Source organism: Fringilla coelebs (genome assembly GCF_963513975.1).
Source record: "Fringilla coelebs genome assembly, chromosome: 1".
In the NCBI taxonomy this organism is placed as follows: Eukaryota; Metazoa; Chordata; class Aves; order Passeriformes; family Fringillidae; genus Fringilla; species Fringilla coelebs.
Window position 1 is genome coordinate 105,415,360 of NC_140028.1, and position 21,332 is coordinate 105,436,691.

General features: G+C 40.1%; 1 protein-coding gene across 1 annotated transcript; it reads left to right on the forward strand.

Moving 5' to 3' along the window:
- The first annotated feature begins 1,564 nt into the window (after positions 1 to 1,564).
- Positions 1,565 to 19,514, forward strand: MLH1 (mutL homolog 1). Its single transcript, XM_084213662.1, has 19 exons — positions 1,565 to 1,699; positions 3,358 to 3,448; positions 3,566 to 3,664; positions 4,668 to 4,741; positions 5,829 to 5,901; positions 6,170 to 6,261; positions 7,543 to 7,585; positions 8,208 to 8,296; positions 10,546 to 10,658; positions 11,220 to 11,313; positions 11,832 to 11,985; positions 12,691 to 13,049; positions 13,823 to 13,971; positions 15,390 to 15,498; positions 16,364 to 16,427; positions 16,965 to 17,129; positions 18,022 to 18,114; positions 18,478 to 18,591; positions 19,115 to 19,514. Exons 1-19 carry the CDS (start codon positions 1,593 to 1,595, stop codon positions 19,280 to 19,282), a joined length of 2,250 nt encoding a protein of 749 aa, XP_084069788.1. The 5' UTR covers positions 1,565 to 1,592; the 3' UTR covers positions 19,283 to 19,514.
- Positions 19,515 to 21,332: the final 1,818 nt, after the last annotated feature.

Below are 21,332 nucleotides of genomic sequence, written 5' to 3' on the forward strand. Positions count from 1 at the left end.
CAATGGGACGCTGTAGTTCTTATCAGCCATGCAGTGACATTCAATAGCCTGTTATCAGCAGATGTCTCCCTGGAGGGAGGAGTGGGTGTAGAAGAGATAAGGAAAACTGCCCACTTAACAGAAGTCAACTGCCATACAGATGGCAAATAGAATACAATTTGCTTGGCAATGCAGGACAACTGGTCACGCTCCAACCATGAGTCCCAGGACAATGCATGAGGTTGTACAGAATCACAGAATCATTCAGGGCTGAAAAGACCTTAGAGATCATCTAGTACAACCTTTGACTGATCACCACCTTGTCAACTAGACCATGGCACCAAGTGCCACAACCAGTAGTTTCTTGATTACCACCAGGAATGTTGGCTCCACCACCTCCCTGGGCAGTCCATTCCAATACTTAATCACCCCTTCTATTTGCACTGGCAGAGAAAACAAGAGCTCTGCTCCACAAATTTCTCCAAGCCTCAAGAGACCCCAAAGCTTGGAAGTTGCTGCCAAGTTTTAGCTGTTGCACAAGTAAGGATCTGCTTTATATTTCTGAGTAATTACTGAGTAACAATGTGTACTGCGATGGCAGAGACATATATCACAATGGATACAGGGACACCCTGGAAAGCATCCTGTGATCACAGACATGTAGTGGGAGTCACACAGCCAGTGCAGTCCTGCTGTCATAGGCACAGAGCTCAGCCTTGATAGATGCCACAGTTTTCACAGCAGTTCACAGAATCACAGAGTAGTTTAGGTTGGAAGGGACCACACTGGGTCATCTGATCCAACCTCCCTGCTCAGGCATGGTCACCCTGGAACACATGGCACAGGACTGCATCCAGATGGTTCCTGAATATCTCCAGTGAGGGAGGCTTCCACAGCCTCTGTGGGCAATCTGTTCCAGCTTGGTCACCCACACAATAAAGAAGTTCTTCCGCACATTCAGGTGTGCATCCCTTCCTGTGCACCAGTTTCTGCCCACTGCCTTTCTCATCCGATTGCTTGGCTCCACCAAGAAGGACCTGGCTCCATCTCCTTGGCACCAATCCTTTGGTGCCAAGGAGAATGAGGTCCATCTGTCATTTCACCTCCACATGAATGAGGTCCAATCTGTCATTTCATCTCAAGGCTGAACAGGCTCAGCTTCTTCAGCCTGTCCTCCTAAGAAAGATGCTCCAGTTGCCCAGTCAACCTGGTTGCCATCTGCTGGACGTGCTGCAGGAGCTCCATGTGTCCCTTGTACCCAGGAGCCCAGAACTGGACACAGCACTCCCGATGTGGCCTCACCAGGGCTGAGCAGAGGGGCAAGGTCACACCTGCTGGCAATGTACCCCAGGATATCACTGGGTTTCTAGGCCGTAGGGGCCCTGCTGGCTCAGGCACAGCCTGCTGTGTCCCGGGACGCCCGGGTCGGACACACCCGGGGCCCCTTGCGGGCCGCGGCCTCGGCGGGTCCGGCCCGGCCCGGCCTCCCCTCAGCACCCCCGCGGCGCGGCCTCCCACCGCCAGGGGGCGCGCCCCTCCCGGCGGCGTGCGCGCGCCCCGCCCCCCGCGCCGCTTCCCGCGGGCCGAGCGCGGCTCCCCGCCCGGCGGCGCCCATGGCCGGCGTCATCCGGCGGCTGGATGAAGCCGTGGTGAACCGCATCGCCGCCGGCGAGGTCATCCAGAGGCCGGCCAACGCCATCAAGGAGATGATTGAGAACTGGTAACGCGAGGACAGCCCGTCCCGCAGCCCGGCCGCGCTGAGTGGGGCGGGGGGTTCTGCCGGGGCTGGCCCCGCGTCCCGGCCCCGGCGTGCGGCGAGGGCCGAGCGGGAGCCCGGGGCCGAGGAGGAGCGGTGCCTGCGTGTGCTCCTCCGGAGGGCGCCGTGGGCCGCGCCGCTTGGAAAGCCGCGTTTCTGTCGGCGTTTGCGTTCCGGCTTGTTTTGTTGTTGCGTGAGAAACTTATGAATTGTTTGCTTTCGGTGCCAGGTTAACAATTCATAGAATTATTTAGGTTGGAAAAGACCTCCAAGATCGTCAAGGCCAACCATTAAGCCATCACTCCAAATCTAGCGCTAAGCTATGTCCCTAAGCACCGCATCTTCAGGTATTTGAAATACCTCCAGGGTCAGCGACTGAAACGTTTCCTTGGGCAGACTTTTCTATGCTTGGCCACCCTTTCTGTGAAGATATGTATCCTAATATCCAAGCAGAACCTCTCCTGGCACAAGTCGAGGCCATTTCCTCTTTACCCATCACTTGTTCCTTGGGGGCAGAGGTCAATCCCCACCTTGGTACAACCTCCTGTCAGGGAGGTGAGAGCAATAAGGTCCCCCCTTATTAGCGTTCAGAAACACATCATCACGAGAGTGATTGTACGCAGGTGCTTTTATTGAAGAGCTCTGGGTGTCAGGGGTACAAACCCAAATCTGACATGGGTTCGGGATGAACATGTTTTTATATTCTGTTGTTATATAACTTTCATGTTAATTATTAAACTTATATTGTTCTATTGGATACATAGATTTCATTCAAGCATGGGCTCTTCGTGACCCCCCTCAAACTTCTAACATAGTTTCTCATGATTCTTCCTACGATTAAACAATAATTATATTTAGTTACTAAACAATCATCACATCTAACAATTATATCATTTATCATATACTGCTTACGCAGGTGCAATTTCACATGATCTGGCAAGTACAAAGCCTAACAGTTTCAGAGTCTATTTTTAACATTTTTCCAGGGCCCCACTCTCACCCTGAGCCTCCTTTTCTTCAGGCTAAACACCCCCAGCTCCCTCAGCTTCTCCTCCTCAGCCTTGTGCTCCAGACCCTTCCCCAGCTCCATTGTCCTTCTCTGGACATGCTCCAGCCCCTCAATGTCTCTTGTAGAGAGGGGCCCAAAACTGAGCACGGGATTCGAGGTGTGGCCTCACCAGTGCTGAGCACAGGTAGACGACCACTACCCTGGTCCACACTATTGCTGATCCAGGCCGGGATGCCATTGGCCTTTTTGGCCACCTGAGCACATATACAGACAGCTGTTAGAGCAGCACTCCCAGGTCCTTTTCTGCATGGCAGCTTTCCAGAGACTCTTCCCTCAGCCTGTAGCACTGCATGGGATTGTTGTCATCCAAGGGCAGGACCTGGCACTTCATCTTGTTGACCCTCATACCATTGGCCTCAGCCCATCAATCTGGCCTGTCCAGATCCTTCTGCAGAGCCTTCCTACCCTCCAGCAGATCAGTGCTTCTGCCCAGCTTGGTGTCATCCGCAAACTGAATAAGGCTGCACTCAATCACCTCATCCAGGCCATGGATAAAGATCTTAAATAGAACTCGGTGACTGAAATCGCTTTCTTGGTTTCTTGGTTTCTGCAGTTTGGATGCTAAATCTACAAGTATCCAGGTAGTGGTTAAAGAAGGTGGTCTGAAATTCATCCAAGTTCAAGATAACGGCTGTGGTATCAGAGTAAGTAAACAAAGTTGACAGATGTATGCTGCTGTTTGATACTACCTTTTAAAATTATAAGTGTTTCTGATCTTGAAAAAACTCACAAAGTGACTGTTGCTTGTGCCTTTCACATAGAAAGAAGATCTTGACATCGTATGTGAGAGATTTACTACAAGTAAACTGCAAAAATTTGAAGACTTGGCTAGTATTTCTACATATGGTTTTAGGGGTGAGGTAAGCTCTTCATCAAGGTGTTGAAACTGTTCATTGCTGTTATTCTGCTGTGGTGGGTTGTACATAGTATCACATTCCCAGTACACTTTACAGAGGCTTCTGTTTGCTGAGAGAGTCTGCTATGTGAATGTAGTTCAAAATACATTTCAGTGTCTTTCAAGATTAGGTGGATGCCTATAGGGAGGTATATATTCTTTTTGCTTTCTGGAATAAGATTTTTTTTTAAATTGAAACAAAGCCTGTCTTCTCAAATGATGGTTCATGAACCTACAGGTAAAAGACAGTGGAAGATTTGAGGGGGAGGTGAATCTTCAATGTCAGACATTTTTCTAAATAGCACATTTAAAACTAAATGTGCAAATGTACGGTGGTCTTCCTTTGTGTTTGCTGTTAGACAAGGTTGGTATCTCTGACCCCTCAGATATACTGGTTCTTTATACTGTCACAGACTGTATCTGAACTCTGGAAGAACTGTCAAGGATGAGTTTAGCTTTTCCCTCTGGATGAACAAGATATACGAGTGTCTGAGAGTAGACTGCTTGGGTCCTCTCCTCACACACTTTCAACATAATCATCTCCACATTGAGTTTTCCAGGAAAACCACCTAACATTGTAATATTTCTTAGAGTCAAGAGACTAACTTGGGCAGGGGTGAGAGAGTAGCAGCTAAAATCTTCCAGGTGCTGTCTAGTTAACATGAAAAAGAAAAAGGCACAACTGTAATAATTCTGCAAATTTGTTTTAATTATGCTACATGGTTAACCACTTGCATCATCAGAGATAACAAAATATTAGGGAAGAATCTCCTGGATAAAATGACTGGAAGTTTAGTATTATAGATACTAAAATTTATTTAAGCTTTACTGGCCTGCAATTTCCTTGTAAGGATTTTTATTTATTACTTGCTAGTGCTATATTGAAATTTAGTGATGGTGTTTAAAGTGTGGGCATGCCTCAGCATTGTCCAGAGCAAGGTTTACAAAGATGCTTTCTCTTTTCCTAGGCCTTGGCTAGCATCAGTCATGTTGCCCATGTTACAGTAACAACTAAAACAGCTGATGCAAAGTGTGCATTCAGGTATGCTGCCTATTACCCTGGTGACTTCTGCTGCATGCAATAACAAACAGATGTATCAATTTCAGATCTCCTGTTATGGAGGAGGGTATGGGAAGGGCAGGTATAAAAAAGGCTTGGAATGTGAGAATATGTATATTTTTCAAATTGTAAGCTTTAGCTTAATAACGTATTTTAAAATTGGTGGAGGTGGGGTGGGGAGGCAGATAATCGTGAAAGAACTTCTTTTTCAGTAGCTAATGTAGGTTCAACATATGTCTTTTTCTCCATTTCAGAATAAAAAGTTGCATGGATATTGCAGGCATCATGTCTAGCAAATTTCACAAGTCTCAGCACAGGAACTTACAGTTTAGTTTATTCTCATATCTTTATGATACTATAGGTGCTTTATCCTGTCCAAAAATAGTTTTGGATATTCTTTTGGAAACTTAATCTAAATTATAAGCTTTTAATTTCTTAACTACTTTTAAGAAAAGGGAGTGGAAAAACGAGATGTTCTGAATCTTGGTTTTTCAAAAGATTGTGTGACTATGGTCTTTGTTGCATTAAACGTACAGCGTGTGTTAGAGGGAAAGAAAAAGTCTATCCTTTGAATTTATGCATCTACTATAACTTTCTTAGCTGAAAGACCTACATAGGTCACAAATCTATTATGCTCAAAATCCTGTTGGTGTCAAAGGAAACAGATCTTAGACTAAAGTCAAAAATTTCTTGTTAGCATAATTGAAGTGTAAAGTCTAGTGGGAGAATTGTTATTAGGCCGTGTCTAGCTATTAAAGAAAGAAAAAAATGCAGTAATCCTTCCTTTAGAGGAAAAGTGTCAGTAATACAATTTCAAAATGCATATGCCATGATCTGCCTCCTTTCCTCTGCTATTATTCCCTTTCCCCCACTTCCCCTCTGGCTCTTACAATCAATGAAGACAGTCTTACTCTAGCAGAAAGGTGGAGGAAGCTAATTCTCAGTGTCCCAATTCTTTGCTGGGAGGAGTGTGACAGTGATAGGATTTCTTTTGTTTTCATCCTTTGTTTTCCTCTTTCCAGTCTGCCCTCCTGTAAATCTGTCTGACAACTTAATATTTTCTTCCTAGAGCTACTTACAGTGATGGAAAAATCAAAGCCCCTCCGAAGCCCTGTGCTGGAAACCAAGGAACTCAGATCACGGTAGGCTTTTCTGTCTGTTCTCTCTTGCTCCTTTTCTGTTCCCTTTGCACCAGTTACATTGTGAGTTACATAACAGTATCATCTCTGAAGTTACAGTTTGTTATGTGAACCTAGGGAGTTACAGAATAAACTGAGCGTTGATTTTTCATAAACCAAAGTTTTCTCAGAAAACTTATGTATAAAATAAAAATTAACAGGATGGATTCTGATTAATTCTTTAGTAAAAGAGAATTTTTAAAATTGTTTTTAATTGTGAACTTCTCTGTAGGTTGAAGATCTTTTTTACAATGTAAATACAAGGAGGAAGGCTTTAAAGAATCCAAATGAAGAATATGCAAAAATACTAGAAGTTGTTAGCAGGTAAACTAAAGTAGGAGTCTCCCAATTTTATATACTGCCATGGGGAGTACTGGGGTTCTTCAGAGGGACTGGCAACTGTGTGTTTGGTGTCATTTTGTTGTTGGTGGTGGTGATTTTGTTTGTTACGGTTTTTTTGAACTATTTGTTAGTGTGCAGTGTCAGATAACAGCCCATCCAATTTGATGTGAAAAATCCAGATAGGAAGTAGTGTATTCTGTCTATAGCCATTAATTATTTGTAAGAATTCCTGGAAAGAAGTGATGATGGACTTGAATGAGTCTTGATGATGGACTTGAATGAACTTTAAATGTACCTGGTCTGAATAGAATTCATGTAAAAGCTGCTCAGGAGCATTGAGATTTGGCTGAATACAGAAAAGCTGAATGGCAACTTCACATCCCCAAAAAGGAGTAATACAATATTAGCTATTGGATGTTCCCTTCCTGGTCCCCTTGGTTGCTCTTTTGCCACTGCTGTAGTCTTCCATAGTGTGCAGAGGTCTTGCAAGCAGGATCTGCACAATTTAAGCAAAATAACTGCTTTACATTTTCAGAAGACACAAAAGGTAGCAAAGAGAAGCAAGAATGTATACCGAGGTTTAGCCTATTCCCTAAATGAACTATTCAAGAGTCTTTACTGGCTCAGGCAGACTTCAGCCAGGAGGTGGAGGGTCAGATCCTGCTGCTCTGTCAAACAGGATGATATAAAGTCTTGCTGAGTTACAGCCCTCCAGCTCAGCAGTCTAATCTTTGTCTGCATTTTCACATTTCTCGTCTTGCAAGGTTCTATGGTGTCTTTTTTCTCACAGTGCAGTAATTTCCCTTGAATTTTGAGGCAAGATTACACAGCTGTAGTGTATCAGATCTCAGCTGTGGGATCACAGATAGCTGAACTGTCTGGGAAGGGGAAGTTAGAAAGTGGGCCAGCAATTATTCAGATGCTTTTCCATAGTAGTTGAGCCTTGATTCTGTTATACTAAGGTTGTTTTGATGGGTTTTTTACTTAAACCTGTACAGTGAAACTGAAAAAACAGGTCTGTAGAAGCTGATCCTTGAATTTCCTATGGTTACAGTTGAATTCTAATTGAGGTCTAAATAGGACACACCTTTTCTTTTTTTTTTTTTAAGCTGTTCAGAAGCTCAGCTTGGCTCAAATAAATTGCATTACTGTCTAACAGGAAGTGAAATTGCTTGCTCCCATTACTAGCCGCTTTTCACCAGTCAAGGGAAACAATTACTTTTTGTTCCACATACTGCAGACTTACATTTATCTGTTTTTCAGGTATGCCATCCATAACTCAGGCATCAGCTTTTCAGTTAAAAAGGTGTGTAGATAAAGTTTTTGTAACTTCAGTGTGTGTCTGTATGTGCCTGTGTATATCTGAAAATGCCAGAAAATTTGCACTGTGTCTTTTGCAACAGGATCAGCACAGAGAGCTTTCCCTTATACTGAAATGTTGAAGGGTATGTTGGTGCAGTTTGGATAGGAAGCACATCACTTAGAAGTAAACAAGACAAAATATATGTGTCAGGAGGATTCTGTGTGGTCAGTGGTGTATTTGGTTTAGCTTTATGTGTTGTTTCAGCTTCTCTGGAGAGCCTGGTTACCAAGTGCTGTGTGAAAGAGGCTGGGGTAGATTATCTTTGTTCTGTGCCCTTCTTGATAATTGTTTACTGAACTGAGTTCAGTAAATAAAGTGTTCCTCACTTTCCAGGGTGGAGTTACTAGCCTCACTAGGTCTGATGTGCTGTAGCTGATCTTGTAAACATGTGCCATTTACCATCCATTGCTTTTTTGAACATAAATTAGTAAACAATACAAGACGATATAATGATGTTATGTCGTTCTGTGTGGTTTTTTAGGAAATGTTATTGTTTAATTTAAAGTATTTCTAAAACTTCCTCCAGAAAGGTGAATTGATTGATACTCATTCCTGCTCTCTTTAGCAAGGTGACACCGTGTCAGATGTTAGAACCTTATCCAATGCCTCAACAGTGGACAACATCAGGGCCATCTTTGGAAATGCTGTTAGCAGGTACATTGATGTAGAGTTTCCTTTTGATATGAAGCTTTCCAGTGAATCACCCTCCCTTTTCTCTTTAAAGACCATGGGCTATGATAACTTTTTTTACTTCCTTCATGGTTAATTTCAGAGAAGAGGGAGTGCTGCAATTAGAGAGCTCTTCCTTCTTTTCAGAGTGTAACTTTTTTTTGTGTACCAAATGGAAGATTAAAGTTACAAAGTTTAATGCACTGGAAGGAAACCATCTGCTTGTAACTTTCCGTGTGCTCATGTAAAAACAGCAAGCTGAACCTGTGTTCTCTGTACGTTCCTGGCCTCTTTCTATACCATGAAAATCTTACCCTTTCTTATTGTCTGCTACCTGATAAATTTTGAAGCTACTCATATTGGTTTTTTCTGAAATATTATGGTTTCTTATTTTGATAAAAGCTACATTAGTTGAAGCTGTGTAAATCAGATAGAAAAATTAAAAAACTAAAAGATCTTTTGAAGATATATCTCCCATTTTAGGAAAAATTCTCTTCATGAGACTTTCAGCTGTGAAGAATCCATTGTATGTATTTGTCCCATGAATAACTGGGTGTCACTTTGATTCTGTTCTGTTACTGACTGAAGTCAAGCTTCACATTTAATGGATGCAACTTCTAATTCATGGAAAAACTTTAGGAAGCACAGCAAAATAGAGAGACTGTGAAGTAATGAGGTTTGTAGTGTTACATGTATTTCTTTGCTGTGCATTTGTTTATTTCTATTATGGATAGTAGCTCATTTGATAAGTTTGTCCTTTGTATGGTTCAGGATAAATTCTTGATTTTAAAGTAAATATTTGATAGTTTCTTTTCAAACAATAATTTACCCAGTTAAAGATGGTGTTAAAAACTGAATACAAATAAAAATGGCACTTGCTATATATATTGAGGTTGAACTGGAAATAAGTAGCCCTTAAGTCTGTTCTGTGTTAACTTTAGAAGTTGGCGTAATGCCTTCCTAGAGAGCTGTGCTCACAAAGTACTGAAGTGAATTTTCCTTGACTAATGAATTATGAAAATTATTAAAACTTATGAAAATAGTTAACATTAGGATCTATGTGCAAGACAGAAGTTCTTACATTTTAATGACTTCTTAACAGACCACCAAGACATATTAGACTGATAATAGTGGACAAAGTAGTCCAAAAAAAAAGTGTTCTTCCTTGGCTGCAGAAGGTTTTGAAGTGTTCCTGTCAATCACTGTCAATTACTTAAATAATGAAATGCATATTAGAATTATCAATAGATTATAATGCTGTGGATACTGTGATATGTTACAATATTAAAAAGATAATGGAGGTAATTTTACAGATTCCAACCACACAGCATTACCAGTGTACACTCAAGAAGAGGAAATGATGCAGTTTAGATTAAATAATTACTGTGTCCCAGCAATCCATGTTTGAGCTCTCAAATAATTGTAATGTTTTCATTAACTGTGATAGAAGATGTGTGAGTATAGGAAGTAGTGAGACTCGAGTAATAGGTCCTAAGCCAAAGTTGAACCTTTATATGAACCTTCCAACCATATGTTATATGATATTTGTATCTGCTCATTAGCAAAATACACATGATCATTAGCAAAATATGTAGTGTGATAAGAACATATTTATCTTTCCATATTTAGAGGATGGACAAGGCCATGAAATCAGACATCTGATCTTGCTTGGAGGTATATGGACAAAGCCAACTCCCTTAGTTCCTCCTTGAGCCCTGGCCAGGCTTTGGGTGGAACCCAAGAGGAGAATGAAACCAGATGTTTCTGCATTAGAATTATGCGAGCTTTTTTATTCAACAGTATAAAAGCTGGACCCTTTCAGGTTGAGTCTTCTTCACCTGTGTGTGGTGAAGACACCCTGTGAAGTCACACTGTGTAGGATTTCCCAGTTACCAGGAGTGGTTCTCCAGTCCTTTGCTGTGACCGGGGCTCTTCAGCTGATGTGTGTATCTGGATGATGGTCAAGTGTTAGGGTAACTGGTGATGTATCTTCTTAATCACTGTAGGCAATCTTCTGTAGTAATGATTAGGTGCATTACTAATATTATCCTTTCGTAATTCTTTGCTGTTTTGAACTGTAGTTAATTACACTTATCCTTTGAAGTTGGTGTCTGTGTCTTTTGTGCTGACCCTGCCAACTGGCAAAACAGAATATCAATGCTTGTGAGTACTGCTCAAAATTTACATCAACAGGAGAATTAATTTTTTGTTCGTGTTTCTGTCAAACTTAATAGGGAACTCATAGAAGTGGGCTGTGAAGATGCAAATCTGGCCTTTAAAATGAAAGGTTACATCACGAATGCAAACTACTCTGTGAAGAAATGCATATTTTTGCTCTTCATAAACCGTAAGTTTAAAAAGAAGGCAGCATTTTGTACAGTCATATGTTGCTTACATAATGAGAAGAACAAAACTTTCTGAAGACCTACAAAGTGCATAAGCATTCTTAAAAACATTTTAAAGAACAAATAATACAGTTAATTGTAAATCTTAAAGTGTTTTTCAATTTGTAATGTGCATCACACTTTGCGGTGTATTTAGTGGAAAACAGCTAAGGCTGGACCTGAAGAAACTTTGGTGTATCGAGGTTATGGCTGTGTGCTGTCAGCTTACACAGATTGATCTCTCTTCTGTAGCAACGCTGGCATGGGTTGACTGTATGAAATAATGAAAGGTAGCCTGGTTATTTCAGGATTCGTGGGAAAAAATACCTCTAAGTGTAAAACATGCTGAGAAAAATACTGTCTATTCCTGGCTTTATATGAAGAATAAATAGGCCCTGGGGGAAAACGGGTATAACAGATTCCCTTTGAAAGCACAAGGCATGAAGATGTTTGTCTGAAGGAGGAGCTGGGCACTGTGCAGTTGTTGTAGCTCTTTGGAAACAGGGCTGTGTTCTGTGTTTCAGATCGGTTGGTAGAGTCAGCCGCTATGCGCAAAGCCATAGAAACTGTGTACGCTGCTTATTTGCCAAAAAGCACGCACCCATTCCTATACTTAAGGTAAAGTAATAGGAAGAAGTAGCCTTTTAATACTGTCTTGTAGCATAGAACTATGGTGAGTAGGCTTAGAAGGACATTTCTGTTCCTCATGATAGTGGTAAGCATTGCACTGAGGTAATTAATTGCCAGGCAGGAGATAGTTAAATAACATTAGGAAATCTTAAGACAGACCTTATTTTTAGCAGTAGTGATGTAATTTCAGCTGAAGTCCTTTCCTATTAATTCATGAGACACTGCAAGTAAAAGGTATTTCTAAAAGTGGGTTTTTCTAAAAGTAGTTGTACAATGGAGAGGTTGATTTAAGCTTACCTATGTAAGCTCATTTTGGTGAGTGATTTTGGATTATGTTTTAATTATCTAAACAAGTCTGACTGTAATATAACTTCAGCAGGTTTCAGGATCATTTTGACTTCTTTGTATGGAATAACATCCCCAAGCCTGACAAATGTGAAACAATTTTTGATTTCTCTGCCATCCATGGGATATTTTAGATTAGCTTCTTTTAAAATATTTTCCAGCCTGGAAATAGCCCCCCAGAATGTAGATGTGAATGTGCATCCTACAAAACACGAGGTCCATTTTCTTCATGAAGACAGTATTCTGGAGCGTGTGCAACAACATGTAGAGAGCAAGTTGTTGGGCTCTAATTCCTCAAGGATGTACTTCACTCAGGTGAGAACATCTATGGAGTCATGGCAGTTCTGCAGTATTTTAATGATCAGGGATAATTTACTCAGTTCAATAGTAAAATCTTTGCAGATATGGCACTTATCAGTGTTGTACTGGTACCTTCAGATCTTTGCTCTGTTTCAAATTGCTTTAATATGCCAGTGTTAACATATGGCAAAAGAGAGAAAAAAAAGTATGAGAACATTTTAAGTACATTTCTGTCAAATACCTGATTAGTTGTCTTAATTTTATGTTAGCCTTCACATGTGGCAAATTGTTTTTTTATTCTGTCCTGGTTTATGTGAAGAAGATGTGATTGAGGAAACTATTCTGTGTATTTGATAACATTTTGGATTTAATCTTACCAGAAAAAAAAGTCAGGGAGATACTCTACTGTCTCTTTATATGAAGCATAGCATTAGAATTTTTATACAAACTAATTTCTTGTGATTTTTTTACCTTAAAGATTTTCAATTTTGAGACAAAGGAATGGTAACTGTTGATTTTAACTGCCAAGATGACGACATTCACTCCATGTGGATAGCAAGTGCAAAGTTGGTGGCCTTTGAAGCAATTGACACTGTGTTGCTGGGAGTTTCAAATTTGCCTCTGAGCAATAAGATACTGTGAGAAGCGTGACTGATCTTTCTAATTATTCTTTTCTTGTTGTTCAATCTCTTCTCTTTGCTTCCTCATGTCTGAATGAAGACATTGCTTCCAGGGGCTGACTGCTCTTCCAATGAGGTTGTAAAATCAGCAGCAAACTCTTCTGTGGTTACCAAGGGAAGCAGTGATAAAGTTTATGCTCATCAGATGGTCCGCACTGATTCCCGAGAGCAGAAATTGGATGCTTTTCTTCAGCCAGTGAACAACCCCCTGAGTGCAGGCAGCACTGAAGTGACAACAGAGGTTAATGCAGGGCCTCTAGAGGGTGCAGACAGGCCCCAGGATGCTGAAATGGAAGAAGTCAGTGACCTGGTTGAAATGGTTGATGTTCAGGAGGATACAGTGCAGCCTGGGGGGCCGAGTGAGAGTGGACACTTGTCTCCTGAGACTGTGCCTTCTCGGTAAGTCCCACCTTTCCTGAACTGAGGCAAGGCTACCTATTTATTTCATGGCAGAGCCCTGAAACTATGGATTTTTCTGATCTCTTTGGGCTTCTGCTTTTCCAGGAGGGAAAAATTATCAAGAATAACTTTTCATGACTTTTTATTGAGAAATCAAACCCAATCTGTGATCTGTAAATAACGTAAATTGTGATAAATGTTGTGACTGGAATAGTGTTTCTGTGCATTCTGAAAGGCAGGAAGCAGTGTAAATAATGACATTAGTTTAGGGAGATCATACCGGTCTGTCTCTTTCTGGGAGCCTTCCTTTTGTGAGGGATAGAAACTGTATCACTGAATTTGACAGGCATTTCCCTAGTAAAGGCTAAAGTGCTATAAATTTTTTATAGCTCCTGCAGAAGCTGTTACAAGAGGCCAATGTCTTCTGAGGGACTCTGATTCCCTCTCCCCAGTATTACAGAAAAATGGGTATGGAAAAGAAAATTGTTAGAAATAGTAACATTTTTGATATGTCCTTTAGAGCCAAATTTGCTTGGTGCTTAAGCAACAGCTGCCTAATGTAATTGGTATTAATGTCACGAATTCTCTTAAAATTCTAAATTACCCTTTCCTAACAAATTATTCCTCAGAAGCAAAATAAAACTGTCTTTCTGGGAAACTGTCTGCATTTCCTGTGTTAACATATAGCATGTGAGTTGAGCATCTCTCTGTTGCTGTGTTTGGCCTAAGTGATAGGAGAATTGAACATAATTCCTTTTGTTTTGGTATTTTAGGAAGAGACCACGGGAAGACATGGATGTGGAATTGGAGAAAGGTGACACCAGAAAGGACATGACTGCTGCCTGCACCCCTAGAAGAAGAATTATCAACTTGACCAGTGTGTTGACTCTCCAGGAGGAAATTAGTAACCAGGCACATGCAAGTAAGCGTGACTTGTTTCTCAAAATTACTGTTATTCCGCCACTCAATATGACTGTTTGAAGTGGGAAAAGGTATTTCAAAGGAGGCTCAGTGAGTTTACTGTGCTGCTGAGCAAGTTTTTAACAAAAGCTTTTGCTTTTTAATTTTATTTGTATCTGTCCCACTTATATGAAATGGTGAGACTTATGAAATTCTCTTTTTTGTTAAGAGTTGTTTTAGACAAAGGTAAAAGGTTTGTGAATCTTTCCAGGGTGTTTCTGTCCTAACACAGTTGCCTCTGAAGGCAGCTTACACTGACTCATACCCTTATTATTCATATGGCTGAATGCTAGGAATCTTACATTCCAGGGGTTTTGATGGATTTATTGTGATTTTTCTGGTTGTCAGAACTGGGGACGCTCCACACAGACATCTGTAAAAAGTAACTTTTCTATAAATTGATAAGAATCTTAAAGTTTAGAAAGCATGAACTTTTGCTTTACTTGTGCTTCAGTAAACATTTTGTCGAACACTGGTAATTCTGACCCAGTAATTCCATATCTGACTGTCACTGTTTAAATATTGAAATCAAAGAGTTGTCCCAGAACCTAAAAATACCCAAAAAATTCTCAAAATTCACGATAAAGCTGCCAGAGATCCTGTCTCATCTTCACATCTGTAAGAAGTACCTAAAAGAGACTTTGGAAAGAGAGAAATCTTATCTGTCTGTTACATTCCTTTAGAAAACATAGCAGTGGAATTAGTGAAATTAGCATAGTGCTTTGTACATGCTGTGACTGCAGTGCCAAACATCAGTGATAAAGTTTCTCCCAAGGATGGCAACTAGGGATTTTTTTTTTTGTGGAATGTCTAAAATGAACTCTTTTATGAAATCTGACTTATTATACCTTTCTCAGTCTTCTCACTCATACATATGCATACAGTTTAAAAAGTTCTTTTGTAAGAGAAATAAAAAGAAATTATGAAAAAAAATATTAGGGACCTGTTCTACCACACCTCTAGAATTTAGTTTGATAGTACCTAGATGTGTTGCAAAGCTGGTTTACACCTGCAGTTTTTGAAGTATGTATGTGCTCCTCACCAACCTCCTGTGGCTGAAAATTCATTTTGGAAGGCTATTCAAACACAGGAACTTTAATTTTATTTTTTTCTTATTTGCATTTGTAGTTTAAATGTTAAATAACTCTTCTCCCTTACACTTTATTAGTATGAGTATGCATAAAATTATTAATATTTCAAAACTTGTGAATAATTGGTCATACAAGGATATAAGAAGAAGCAGGGGTGTAAGAGGGACTGAACAGTAATCTGAGACTTCCATGCTAAAAGACACAAACCACTCAACTAAATAAATGAGGGCAGGGTTGCAACTATGAAATTACATTCTTTTGTTTCTTCCCCTCCTCTCTGTTGTTTCAGAACTCCAGGAAATGCTACATGAGCACTCATTTGTTGGTTGTGTCAGTCCTCAGTGGGCTCTGGCCCAGTACCAGACAAAACTGTACCTTCTCAATACAACAAAACTCAGGTAAAAGAGTTGTTAGACCTGTTGGCAGCTGAAATAAGTACCAATTGTGAGGCTAATTAGAAGAAGGAAGGAAATGACAGGGAAAGGAACATTGTTCTCTTGTAGTCTGTATGAAAAGTCATGAGGGTAAAGAGTAAGCAGTCCATTCAGAACAGTGGAAGCAAGTCTGGCACACTTGGGAAAAGTTGCAGGGAATCAGTGTCATTAAAATGCCAACTACTGTATTATGTGCTCACAGACAGTGGGAAGGGAAAGACTTTTTCTTGCTTCATGATGATCTAGATAACCTATGATCATCATCATGAGTAGCTGCAGGATCATCTACAGCGCGTTTTATAAAGCAGAGGCTTCAGAAAAATCCTGAGAAACATTGTATCTAGTTGGGTTAAAAGTATCTGCAGGACATGATTGTTACATGAAATGTGTAATTTTGCCTGTGCAGCCTTACAGGCTCAGCTACATAAATTTCTGTAAGAAGTCAGAGAATAGACTTGAGACAGACATGTCTATTAATTTCCCAGTTCCTTTGCATTCCTACTCCCAGTGCAGTAAAAGGAGTAAAGAAGTTGAAATATAAATTATAAGGGAATAAATTGATAGGGGTTGGATACTTGAGTATGTAACCTTTCTGCACCAGTGTGACTGATGATGTCAGAAACCAAGAAATAGATTTAATTGTAAATATCTAGATAATGCAGGTGAATCCCTAAACTCTTCAGCTAAATTAAGATCTAAGATCTTTATTAATAGGACTAGATATAGATATCTGATGTTTTCAGGATGATCCTTACTTTCCCCTCTTAATTATGGTAACTTGGAGATATGCAGTCCTGTCCATATAATTAATTTTTGTGCTTCAATTTAGCCAAGAACTCTTCTACCAGATACTTATTTATGACTTTGCAAACTTTGGAGTCTTAAGGTTGTCTGTAAGTATAATTTTGCATTATATCCTATAGAATTTTTTAAAAAATGTATTTACAATATGTTTGTCCTTTCAGACAAATGCATAGTTTTGGTTGCACAGTCAGGTTGGCTTTTGTCTACTACAGGAATGTTGTTTTTTTTCTCATTAAGAACAGAATGTAGAAAACTTAGCAATTCTGTAACTGCTACTGTTTAAATTGTCATCCTGCCCACTTGTTTTTAGTGTCAGTTGTAGTTATTTACCAAGTTTTGCTGTTGCTCATTACATTGGGACAAAAAATTAATTTGAATATACAATCAGCAGAAAGACAGTGTGGATTGCCAGTGTTTATCCTGTAAAATACCACAATGCTCAGTGGGATTGTGGATGGCAGAGAAGTAAATTCATACCTTTTTAGCCTGGTTATGATAAACAGAACTGTTAGTTCTGCAGGCCAGAAATGGTGTACTACAATTAATTAGTATGGGAAGAAAGAAGTTACAGCTTTCCAATAGAGTGTGCTGATTATTAACCAAAGTTTTGCCTTCTTCATTTTCAGGAGCCAGCTCCTTTATATGAGCTTTCAATGCTTGCTTTAGAGGATCCCGAAAGTGGTTGGACAGAAGAAGATGGCCCAAAAGAAGGGCTTGCTGAGTACATTGTGGAGTTTCTGAAAAAGAAGACTGAAATGTTGAAAGATTATTTCTCTCTTGAAATTGATGAGGTGACTGCACCTATTACTTACTTACAAATGAATGGTGGACTTGGAACTGTAATGTTTATGGTTGGATTAGATCAGATCTTAAAGGTCTTTTCCAACCTAAATGGTTCCATAATTTTACATTTTGGTGACAGATAACTGCAGTAGTTTGCTTGCAGTGCTTGCTTACCACCACTAAAACTAGTTCCATTCAGATATTAGGTGGCAAAACCCTTTCATTTAAAATGCTCAGGACTTATGCTGCCTTTAAGGAGGGTGGTACACAAAGTTTCTATTTAATTAGTTACTAAGTTACAGAATGGGTTTGCAGGGACCACAGTGGGTCCTTGCTCAGGCAGGGTCATCCTGGAGCATGTGGCATGGGATTGTGTCCAGAAGGTTCTTGAATATCTCCAGTGAGGAAGACTCCACAGCCTCTCTGGGCAATCCATAATTTAGTTATTGCTTGTATAACTAGAATGCAAATCTCTTAACCAACAAGGTGTGCATCTTAACCAGCTCTCAAGTCAGACAGGGCTGCAGCACCACTGTGCTCTCAATGTGTCTTTTTTTGTGTGGCTTAAGGCATCCCTTACTTTATACAAAAGTGAACAGCTTTATCAAGCCCAGGCACTTCATTTGGATATTTGCCTGGGAAGTGGTATCTGTGCAACCTGGAGCTAGAGGAGAAGGTTGAATTCAGCCATTCCCTGAGCTGAGTGGGTTAATTCATGCCTTGTGAAATTAAAGACCACCAATAACTCTGTTCATGCAGCGTCTGCCTGGCTGACAGGGCTTTAAAAACTTGTAAGAGTTTGGTAAGAATCAGTCTTAAAATACATCAGAGTTTTGGTGCATTTACTGCAAAAAAGAACTTTTTTTTTTTTTTAACTGAACCAGCAGTATTGCTTTGCAGGAAGGAAATCTTACTGGGTTACCACTTCTGATAGACAACTATGTCCCACCATTGGAAGGACTGCCTATGTTTATCCTGCGCTTGGCCACAGAGGTATATTCTCTCAAGGATTTTATTCATGCACAATTACTTTTTTTACTTTAGGCAATTCCAGCCTGCCTTTTCAGTTTCTGGTGCAGCTTAAATGTACATGTTCCAGATGCTGTTCTGTGGTTACTGATTATGCATTGCCTTTGTATTCATAACTCTGATTGACTGAGCCTCTATTTTGATTTTAAAGCCTGCATCCCTACCCTCTTTTTTCATTCTATACCTTTACCTTACCAGGACAGAAATGGCCATCACGTTAATATAAATTTTCCATATTAAGAATCTCTGTATTATATAATTTCCCATATTAAGTCTCTGATTGATACCCAGATTCCACAAAATGACTTTTTCTTTTTATTGTAACAGGTAAACTGGGATGAAGAAAAGGAGTGTTTTGAAAGCCTGAGTAAAGAACTAGCCATGTTCTACTCCATCAGAAAGCAGTATATAATAGAGGAATCCAACCCAACAAACTCTCAGGTACTAGAATACTGTAACTAGTTCTATGAGCAGATAACTAACAACATACAGAAAACTTCTGCTCTTTCAGATGTAGACTTCTAATCCCAGTTCTTTCAGGGAACTGAATCAAGTAGCAGTTAGGCAAGATTCTGAAAGAATGTGGCTTAAATTTTCTGAAGTATTTTAGGTATTGAGGGAACCTTTTAACTTTGGACATTGCAGTATACTTAATATTATAACAAGCCTCCTTGGCCTCTGAGTTGGGAATGCATTTTTTATGCTGTATTTCTATAGAAGAATAAGGATGCATACAATTTATTACAACCTGATTGTGTCTAAATATCTGCCTAATTGATCAGTTAAGCTCACCCATTCTGCAAGTGACTTTACAGAGCTTAGAATTGACTGTAGAGAATGAACTTTTCTAATACCAGCAGAATTTTACAATTGCTGTAGTCTTACATAGTGAAGTTTTTAAGGCATGCACTCCTCTAGTTAAACAGATACTCAGTTTGTTTGTCCTTGTTTTTCTGTATTTCAGAATGAAGAATCTGAGTCTGGTTCAACAACATGGAAATGGACTGTGGAACATGTGCTTTACAAAGCTTTTAGGACTCATCTTTTACCTCCTAAACACTTTGCAGAAGATGGCAACATTTTGCAGCTTGCTAACCTGCCTGACCTGTATAAAGTTTTTGAAAGATGTTGAGCAAGCAGTTATTAAAGACTGTTTTTATAAATAGACACCATTCAGTTTTACTTAGTAGAAGCTAAAGCTGGAATCTTGATAGAGGAAAGAAAGAGGGGGATTTAGTACCCTACTAAACTGCTAACATCTCAGTAAATCATCTATTCTCCTCCTGTTGATCAAAGTATAAAAAAATTAATTTTTGCTGTGTCTAACCCCAATGAAAATCCCTAAAATAAAATCTCCACTTAAACTCTGAGTTTCCCTATTAACCAGTCTGCCAACAGAATACACTTCTACTGAAGAAAATATACTTGGTTAAGTGATTGTGGAAGAAGATGGAGGTTAATTTAGTTAAAATGTGAATGCTTTAACTTTGCTTGCCTCTGGAAATCAAACTAGGGTACCTGCATTTCTTTGTTTTAAGCATGAGGGTTGTCTGACAGTACCTGCAATCGGAGTGTACATGCAAAGCACTTAAAATCATGTTACTGCACGAGTTAGTCTTGCAATATTCCAGGGCCCTTGCAGAAATAAGGGGCTTCCCTTTTAATCAAAGAGTCAGAGAATAGAAATGGGAGTGTCCTGGCAGGTAGTAAATGAGCATGCACACATACACAATATACACTGTCTCCAATTTAATGAATAGGGCTTGGGAGATCTACTTCCTTGCAGGAAATCTTTCTTGCAAAGTATTTTTTGAAGTTAAGATTGCAATAAACCATCAATCAAAACATTCTTGTTGCAGATACATGACAAGCAGGTAATGGTATTACTTTGGTTAACAGCTTGCTTGGGTTATTTTTCCTTTTAAATCCTTGATTCAAACCTGTTTCTTGAAACAAAACTTCTTAAATCTCATTTTGAAGCCCAACAAAAAGAAAACCCAACACATTACAAAGAGCACAAAGCCACCTTGCTGTCACAGTCATGCCAAGCAATTCAGTCCATTGCCATGGGCCTTTACATGAACAATTGCCTCACATGTATTAGAATCAAAACCAAACAGCTTTTTTAAGGAAAGCCTGGTTCTTCTAGAGATGTAGCTGGGGCTACCCAAGGAGAGCAGAAACAACCCCAGGGAGGGCACGACTGAACAATAGTTTTTGTGTCAACTTTGCAGGTTTTACAGGTAGTTTTGAGAAGAGTGGGCAAAATTATTCCAGATTGAGTGTTTTAACTCCTTTCTATACTATAACATGCATTTTAGATTTACAGAAGATGCAGCTTCTCATGGCAGCAACTGGAATTGTTTGGGGATGTACCAAAGGGAGTAATTTCCTTGGCAAATGACCCATGTATGAAAACATGGCATCTCAGTTAACTCACTATGCAGAGCATCCAAGCCATACACTCGGGAAGAAAGGTGCTTATTTAGGAGAGGCTTGCAAAATCTTTACCTGACATCTGCCAAATATAACTATTCATCTCTGGTGTAACAAAATATCCCCCACCCCAAGGATTTTCTGTCACCGGTACATATGCTTGTTCTGCTTTGCAGTTTCTGTATTAATTCCCTTTTTTCCAAGCACTGAACTGCAGGAGGAAGCAGGCTCTGAGACTAGGTTGAATTCCTTAGATGTGCAGAGGAATTTCATATTGCAAATTGAAGAAAATGTTCAAGTAAAGCAATAGGTTGTGCACCTAGATGAAGTTCATAGGTTTATTTGAACCTTTGACCTCCTATCCCAGATGTGTTTTTCTCACTGAATTTAATCACAGAATCCTTAGGGTTGGATTGGACATCTGGAGTTCATCTGGTCCAACCCCCCTGCCAAGGCAGGGTCACCTGGAGCAGGTGACACAGGAATGCATCCAGGTGGGGTTGCAATGTCTCCAGAGAGGGAGAGTCCATGAACTCCCTGGGCAGCTGTTCAGTGCTCTGCCCCCCTCAATACAAATAAGCTCTTCCTCCTGTTGACGTGACACTTCTGGTGTTTTAAGTTACAGTCATTGCTCCTTGTCCTGTCGCTGGGCACTACCAAAAAGAGTGTGGCACCATCCTCTTGGCACCTGCCCGAGATGTTTATCTGCATTAATGAGATCCTCTCTCAGTCTTTAGACTCAACAG